The 9021-nt window shown below is 32.8% G+C and overlaps 1 protein-coding gene across 1 annotated transcript; it reads right to left on the reverse strand.

The window, feature by feature from the left end:
* Positions 1-4370: 4370 nt before the first annotated feature.
* Positions 4371-6560, reverse strand: LOC25482276 (rust resistance kinase Lr10). The gene is made up of 2 exons (XM_013610826.3): positions 5771-6560; positions 4371-5680 (listed from the first exon to the last, which is right to left on the reverse strand). Exons 1-2 carry the CDS (start codon positions 6513-6515, stop codon positions 4614-4616), a joined length of 1812 nt encoding a protein of 603 aa, XP_013466280.2. The 5' UTR covers positions 6516-6560; the 3' UTR covers positions 4371-4613.
* Positions 6561-9021: the final 2461 nt, after the last annotated feature.

Raw genomic sequence — 9021 nt, forward strand, 5'->3', positions numbered from 1 at the left:
ACTTCAGTATCCATCTTTCTAAAGTAAACCTTTTTTTAAAAAAATAAATCTTCCTCAAGTAAAGAAATTATTATTTTTTCAGCACGAAATTCAAACGAAATATAACTTTGATTGCTCTTAATAAAAGATAGTAGTTTGGATAACGAGTTTTGTCATAACTCACGCAACAAGCGTAACTTCTTGATTTTGTCAAAAAAATAAATAAATAAAGCGTCACTTCTTGAATTTTGTAAATATTGAAGAGATATAAAATTATAGATGGGCCTATCAGTTAAGATTAGTTGAACCTTTCAAAAGAAAAATATGTTAAGATTAGTTAAAAAAATAAGTTTGACTAATTATGCTAGATAATTCAAAACATAAGGAGCAATAAATGATTTTTTATTTATGAAATAAACTATTTTTTAAGTCAAAATAACCATAATAATTTGAAGGGTCGTGCTTTCATAAAAAAAATTTAAAAATTCAAGGGTCATGCTAATTAATGCCTTTGAAACATTGGTTAAGAAAATAAAAAATATAATTTTTAATTTCTTTTCATCACTTTCCAATACAATATTTATATATTAATTTTCTTAACTAGCGTTTCAGAGGTACTCTTTAACATTTTTTTAATTTTAAAAAGGGATTCCTCTAAAAAAAGGCAAAATTGCTCAAGGGATCATTTATCTTATTTATTTGTAGCAGTTTTGTCCTTTATCATTTTCTGTCTCATTCAAATCATTTATCTCTTAAAATGTTTGCAAGTTGGTCCTTTTTCTTCATTTCCATTAAACAAAACTTGATGTTTTGATTTAAATTTTATCGGGTTGAGGAAAAATAAGATGATCGTGAAGTTGATGAACATATATGAAGAAGAAGACGAACATTTGTTTTTTTTTTTGAGTTTTTTTAACGATCAAAACTATTTACGGTACAAACGATTACTAATAATCATATGTGCAAAGCCACCTCAATGCTTTTTTTTAATAAAAAATGAAGAAATGACTAACTTATAAAGGTTTTAACAGATAAAAAATTTGATCGAGGCAAAAAAAAATAAAGGCCTCAAAGGTCCCTTTGGTCCCTTTATTACAAATAAATAAGATAAAATATTTGAACGAGACAAAAAGAGATAAATGACTTAACTCTTACAAATAAATAAGATAAAGAGTAAATGGTCACTTTGGTCCCTAACTTTGCACCTTGTTGTCACAAAGGTCCCTGACTCAAGATTAAATATAAAGTAGTCCATGAATATGCACTTTCGTTATCACTTTAGTCTTTGGCGTTAAATAATTTTGTTAATTGATGATATGACAAATGTTTTATGCCGACAAGGAGTATGAGATGTCACAGGGACTAAAGTGAAAGTAGAAAATGGTCACTTTGGTCCCGAAACCAAAAATCAATATCCCCGAACCGAAAATCAATATCCCCAAACTTCTCCCAACGAAGTGTTGCTCTTCGTCAAGAATTGGATCATCTTCCTCAAATGAAGTTGTTATGTGGTGAGATTTGATGTTAGGTCCTCGACTGCGTATACTTACTATCAGTTAGGTCCCTGACTATAAACACTTACTGTAACTATGGTCCCTGACAGTAAACACTTAATGGTAAAATTATTGTAAGCAGAGATGTGCATTTTATGGAAGATGGAGAGTGCGAATGGGATGACACAAAGGGATTGCCACAAAAGGAGTATGTGTCATCCCTTTGTGTCATCCCATTCCTACTCTCCATCTTCCATAAAAATGCACATCTCTCCTTACAATAATTTTACCATTTTGTGGCGGGAAAACTTTGTAAACTTTTGAAACGGCGTTGTAGCCAATAAAAACTCCTGGAAGAGCTATTTTGTCTAGTTTATCTCTATTAATTTGTGGAACATGGGTAAATCAAAAACATCCAAATATTTTAAGAAAATTTAGGGAGGGTTTTTAACCATACCAAGCCTCAAATGATGTTTTATCCTTTACTACTCTTGTAAGAAGCCTATTTTGTAAATAAACTACAATGTTTGCTGATTCCGCCCAAAACTGGTTGAGCAAGTTCTTCTCATGCAACATACATCGGTCATCTTCAATATAAATATGTTTCTTCTTTCACTAACTCGATTTTATTGTGGAGTGTATGGAATAGTTAACTAATGATGAATGTCAGCGTCATTACATAATCGATCAAATGCTAAGCATACTCTTTTCCATTGTTTGATATGAGAGCTTGAATTTTACAACCACTTTCATTCTCCACTCTTGCTTTGAAGTTCCATAATACTTGTGTTACCTCTTACTTTTGCTTCAGAAAGAAGATACAACACATACGAGTAATATCATCAATGAGTATAGCATAATGAAGACTACCAATCAATGAAGGTCGGTGTTCTTTGTGGTTCTACAATGTTAGTATGAATTAATTGCAATTTCATTGTTGCTTTCCATGTTGTCTTTGGAAATGGCTTCCTATTTTTCTTTCCAAACTAACAAGCCTTGCAATTTGAAATATGGTCATCAAGTTCTTGAATGGCATTTGCCATCTCCTTGGATTTCAATTGGAGCAGGCCTTGATGATGATAATTCCTGAGCCTTTTGTGCCACAAGTATGTGACATTTTCTTTCATTTGAAAAGCAGTTTGCCCCTCCTCCAATGGATTTAGAGAAAAACTATTTCATCTCATTTTTACTTTGAACATGTCTTTACCATCACTATCTATAATCAAGTAGCTTACGCTTTCGAACAAAACTTTATAACCTCTTTGAATTAATTCCTCAACACTTAACAAATTATGATCATTTTCAGGGATATACAATAAAAGAGGGAAATTTTAGTAACGTAATGTTATAAAATTGTTTTCCTTGTCTTATTCATGTCTTGTAGGATACATATATACACAATAATAATATGTTTAGTCAAACCCATGAATAATGGTTGACATAAATAAAATTAACTATAAATAATTACAAATATACTATTGTTTAATGACAAGAATATTCTATCATACAACACATCAGAAATTAATTTTGTACCTGAATAGGTTGAGATTTCTATTGGTATGTTTCCTTTCACATCAATGTAGTTGTCATTTCCAACCCAAACTTTCGATGAGTTTGCATTGCTTATTTTTCTAAATAAATCTTTGTCATGTGGTTAGTACAACCACTGTCAATCAGCCAATTCTCATTTGATTTGATGCTAGAGAAACATGTTGCAACGAATAAGTGATCCTCATCTTCCTTTTGATCAACAACCTTTGCCTCATCAATATCTTGTTGATTCCTATTTTTACAAATAACAACTTCATGCCCCATTTGATTAGTGCACTTAGCATCAGGTCTTCTCCAACATCTAAAGGGTGGATGACCTTTTTTTCCACAATGTTGAAATGGCGTATAAGATTTTCTTTGAATTTCATTCTTTTCTGTTGCATTGGCTGATTTTGAGTACACTTCAATTTCATCAAAATCCTTCTTGAATTTACCTACATTTTGATGCTTGGCTGCTAATGCTCCTTCAAGTGTTGTTTCTTCTTTCATCAATCTTCTATGTTCTTGCCCCTTCAATGCATTAAGCAATTCTGCCAAAGATTTTTTTTAGAAATCTCTGGTATTCTCTAAAGTAGTGATGGTTACTTCATATCTTTCGGGTACCATTACAAGAGTTTTTCCAAGAATTCTTGAGTCAGCGAATTCCAATCCCAGAAGTCTCACTTTGTGTGAAATATTGAGAAGTTTGTCGGAGTAATTTTAAATAGTCTCAGAATCCTTCATTCTTTGAAGTTTCAATTCCTATATCAAGTTTAGGACTTGCATGCCTTTAATTCTTTCATCACCTTCATGTTCTTTCTTGAGATAATCCCATATCTCTTTTGCTTATCTCAAGGCATGATGCTTGTGAAAATAGTTGTTGAGACAACAACAAACAAGCAGGCATTTGCCTTTGCCTTCTTAGTTTTTTTTCTTTTTCTTTTTGCACTTTTATTTGTGTCATGGTAGGATTGTTCGGAAGTACATGAATTTTATAATCTTTTGTTGCCTCCCACAAATCCAAAGCTCTCAAATATGCCTCCATAAGCACTGTCCAAAGTTGGTAGTTGATTCCGTCGGAGCGATTTCGAATAGACTTGCTTCGGTTCCATGACATTAAACTTGCTGACAGATCCCTTAGAATAGGGCTCTAGATACCAATTGTTGTTAATTGAACAGGAAAATAGTTGCTGGAAAAGAACAAAATAGAGGAGAAATAACTGCTTTCAATCATGTAATTGGTCTGATTATTAAAACTGAACATAAACAACTTTTTTTACATAGTTTCACAATACTAAAACTTCCAATAACTACCACAATTAATTAAAAAACTGAACAACACTTGCTAAAATAAAAACAACCAACACGTAATAAATAAAGGCTCCACATCAGCATTATTCTTAAGCATGATATTTAACATCAATTGTAGGTCATAAAAATCACTTTTAATTGAAGCAACATAATTATTCCCCGAGAAGAACAAAAAAATTAAACACCATAATTTGAGCATACCACTCCCACAAATACAACTGATACTTTTTTTTTTTCACATACCCAACCTTCTAAATCACAAGGTATTTAAATAAATTTGTTTAAAATGATTGTCTTTACTTATTCTTGAATCACTTCCATTTGGAAAATTTGTCTTGGAAAATGGCTTTCACTAGTGGTAATGGAAGTCGTCGGGTGAAAAGGATTAGGAGGCACAGTTAATTGGTTGTCTTCTCCAGTCTCCAACATTTGGATGACAGATTTGATGGATGGACGATTTCCGGGGTGCCACTGAATGCACCAAAGTCCAACAATTGCAAGTTTTTTGGCAATTTTATAATCACACTCATCGTCAATGTGGATATGTATGTCTCCTTCCAATAAATCATGGAAAGTTTCTAATGATCTTATGTCTATATTCTTCCTTCCTGCAACCATTTCTAGCAACAACATTCCATAGCTATAAATATCAGATTTAAGAGACACATTACCAAAATTTCTTGACAGAACTTCAGGTGCCATATATCCCAAGGTACCCCTAGCCGCTGTCATGGACACTACACTACAATTCATGGAACATAATTTGGCGAGACCAAAATCTGAAATTTTTGGAGTTAATGTGTCATCGAGCAAAACATTGTGAGGGTTGATGTCAAAATGAAGGATTGAATGACTACAACCCTGATGAAGATACTCAATTCCTCTGGCTATGCCAATACCAATTTTCTGCAGCATCTCCCACCCCATGAAGTGGTCCTCGTTATCTGGAGGAAATATGAAACTTTGTAACGAACCCTTTGAAAATAAATTGTAGACAAGAACACGATGAATTCCCTCTGCACAGAAGCCAAGCAATCGAACAACATTGATGTGGTGGATTTTTCCCATAATTCCCACTTCGCTAATGAACTCTTTCCCGTCTCCTTCTGTATTGTTGAGAATCTTCACAGCAACCAGAATCTCATTTGAGAGTTTTCCTTTAAATACTTTTCCGTGAGCTCCTTCTCCTAGTTTTTCCTTAAACCCATTTGTGATTCTTTTTATATCAGCAAAAGAAAATCTAGTAGGTTGTTGTGCTCTATAATCCTCTAAAAACTTGTCAACTCTAACTTGATCTTCTTCTTTTTTTCTAAAATATAAATAGATCTTAATAAATATAATGGTAACCAACCCCAAAACAATTGAACCTGTACAATAGAAGATTAATTGGTAAACAGAATTACTTCCTAATTTAAATCAACAAGAAAGAACGAATTTGAAGTGTGAATTAGTCTGACCTGTTGCTGCAAAAATAAGAGATTTTGGAATATGAATTGTTTTCCGTTTGTTGACGCAGTCAAAACATTCAGTGCCACCTTCGGTTCCGTTGTTCCATCTACATTTCTTGCCATTTGCTGCACACACAGAACAATTTGGTTTTTGCCAACTGAAACTTAGCCAATTCTTCCTTAAGTTTTCTACCGCAGTATGAGTGTTGACATCGAGCATCTTGGTACATGATGCAAGATCCCACGTAAGAACACTGTCAGAGGACCTTGAAATGTAAATTGGACAGGTAATCATATTTTGTAACTTTTGGAATGACTGATCTTGGTTTCTCAGGTGTTGTTTCCCAACAGAAGAGCAGTTAAAGAATGCTATGGTAGTTTGGGATTCTGAATGAAATCGGTATGGTAAAAATGATGAATTGTGAATTTTCAAGAACTTCTTTGGGATGCAATATTCAGGGTCAATAACAAGAATCCATTCTAATTTGTAGTATATTTCAACCACAAGGAATTCCATTGGACCCCAAGTTGTTGGGAGGAAAAACATTGTTTTCTTATTTTCATTACAATATAGGCAAAAATCTGGATTAACACATCGATCTTGTGTACCTTTGACAAGTTGAAAAGGGAATCTAATAAGAGGTTGGTTATGTCCACAAGATGCTTCCACGCAGTGATCATTAGCAGTGCTACTTTTGATAAGCAAGAGAAAGAAAATGATTAATATCGAATGACACTCTGCCATCAAAGACATACAGGGGAATATTTTTTTAGAAAATGAGAGAGATCAACCATTAGATTAGTTTTACACTACATTTAATAGAACTACATTCCTTAAAAAAAATTACATTATTTTGCAGTTCTTTTTCAATTGTTACCAAAAGAAAAACTATACTCCCTAAGTCCCATTCTAAATGACCTAATTTAAAAGGATTTTTTTAACAAGTGCATTATTTACATAACATGTATTGACCCTATTTTTCTATTAATATATAAAGACAAAATATAGCATATAAGATGTTGTTGAATTCGTCTCGATGAATATTTTTAAAAAAACAAATTTTCATAATTTTTTCTAATAGATTATTAAAAATATTTAAGTTCAAAATTGTGGATTGACATACGTGACACAGTCAACCAGGTCACATAATTTTTTAAGACACATCATCTTAAATGTTAAAAAAGGAAAAATCAAATAAAATATATCCTAATAAATGTCATAGCCAAGGGGACACCAATTAAAAATTTAAAGGGTCATGCTAACCGATGCTTCCGGGGTACTGGTTAAGGATACCGAAAAAGGAAGTTATAAATTATAAGGGAAATGCTAACTTGTGCCGGGCACATGTTAAAGAATCTAAAGTAGAAATTTTGTTTAGGAAATTGTGCCAATTTATTCTTTTAGATAGAGATGGTAATTGGACCCAGACCCTATGGGCACCCCCAAAAAACATCCGCGATACGTAGGGTAAAACCCTGCTTTAATAGGTATGGATAATTACCCACAAATTTGAATGGATATGGGCACGGGTATGGGAACTGTATTACCCAGCCCCGCAACCTGCATATATGTATTTATATAATATGCTAAATAATTTGTTTATTTATTTTTGATGTACAATAAATTAATTTTTTAAACTATTTAAACCTAAACTTAAACCTAAAACAACTTAATATAGTAACCCTACACCTCCTGCTGCATTAAATCTCCGCCGCTAGCTGCCTTTCTTTGCTTTTTGGTTAAATACTACTATTCGTACTATTTTATGAGTTGATTTGAAATTTCTTTGATCATTGTTTTATTTCAATTGTGATGTTTTTTTTTATTGTCTTTTCATAGTTAAAGTGTAGGTAATGGGTGCGGGTATGGGCACATAGGGTGTGGGAAAGGGCACTAAAGTTGTTGCCCACGAGGGTACGGGCTCGAGTACGGATATTTTTTACAAACGCGGGTATGGGAATGGATACTATAGTACCCTACCCATTGGATACCCATTGTCATCCCTAGTTTTAGAGATTGAAAATTAATGTTTTGTAATGAATATTTACCATTTATGAAATCTTTAACATGTGCCTTAAGAGCACAAGTTATCATGACCGTTAAAGTATAAGTTAGCATGATTTTCTTTGAGAATTTTGAAAAATATTATGGAATTATAAACGAAGTCGTCAACAAAGAATAGAGACTATATAGGTTTCTATCTGAGACATACTAACAAATTATAAAAATTAAAATAAAAAGACGAAATAGATCTTCAATAATTTACATATAATTGCTCAGTTTGTAAAAAAGAGTAGCGTTAGACAGACATAATGAAAGACTAAATAAAGCAAATTACATTCCCTGTTTGTATGCAATGAAAAAAATATCTTAGAACTTTAGCATTTGAACTTTAAAGTAAAACTTTTAAGTGAAGCTAGTAACATATACCATGGTTACTATATTCGTCCTTTATTATAATACTTTTTTGGACAAAACACGAGTATTAAAAAAGTTGTTTGTAATATTAAATTTGTTGATAAATGATAATTTTTTTTCATGTTTATCCTTTTAATGATTTTTTTTTGGATAAGCCAAAATTGAATTATATACTAAATAGGGCAGCCCCAAACGCACAAGATGTGCCTTAGAGACTACCTCCAAAACCAAGAATTACAAGGGGTACAAACAGGAAAAACATTAGTTCAAAAACTATAATTGATTACAAGGGTTACAAAGAAACCAAGCCTTCTAATGATTGAAATCACCGTATTTTCCTATAAAATTTTCCTACAATATTAATTATCCACTTACTAATTGATTAATGAGGCAGCCAATTTTATTCATTAGCAAAAAACAAAAGTACATCCTTAAAAAAAATGTACATTTACGTAGACTTGTGTAGTGGAATGAAGGTAGACTTCAAGGATGTCATGTCTAAGGATAAAGTTGCAAAAGGGAAGACGCAGATACCAGCCACAAAACCTCATTGGGTGCTTATGAAAGAAAATCCATCTGGTATAGGTTCATCCAAAGCATTTGCAGCACCTACTATCCCTGTTGAGACTCAAAAATCTATGTCGGCTGCTACTATGCCTACTCCTGCGACTCCACCACCACAACAACAGACATCTCCCCTCGTGTCTGACGAGATTCCTCAAGAACCTGTGCAACTAGTGTTGGAGTTAGTTTCCCCTGATGATGTGCATATTCTTCAGAATGCACATGAGACACATCCATCCTCGGATGCCCTTGTTTATGAGCATTCTTTAACTGTTGA

Source organism: Medicago truncatula, chromosome 1, assembly GCF_003473485.1.
Source record: "Medicago truncatula cultivar Jemalong A17 chromosome 1, MtrunA17r5.0-ANR, whole genome shotgun sequence".
Lineage (NCBI taxonomy): Eukaryota > Viridiplantae > Streptophyta > Magnoliopsida > Fabales > Fabaceae > Medicago > Medicago truncatula.

Excerpts from the sequence above, each read along its gene's own strand:
- LOC25482276 (XM_013610826.3), bottom strand. The coding sequence starts at position 6,515 with ATGTCTTTGATGGCAGAGTGTCATTCGATATTAATCATTTTCTTTCTC. Across the intron at positions 5,681-5,770 it reads TCTTATTTTTGCAGCAACAG|GTTCAATTGTTTTGGGGTTG; the intron begins GTCAGACTAATT and ends TCTATTGTACAG.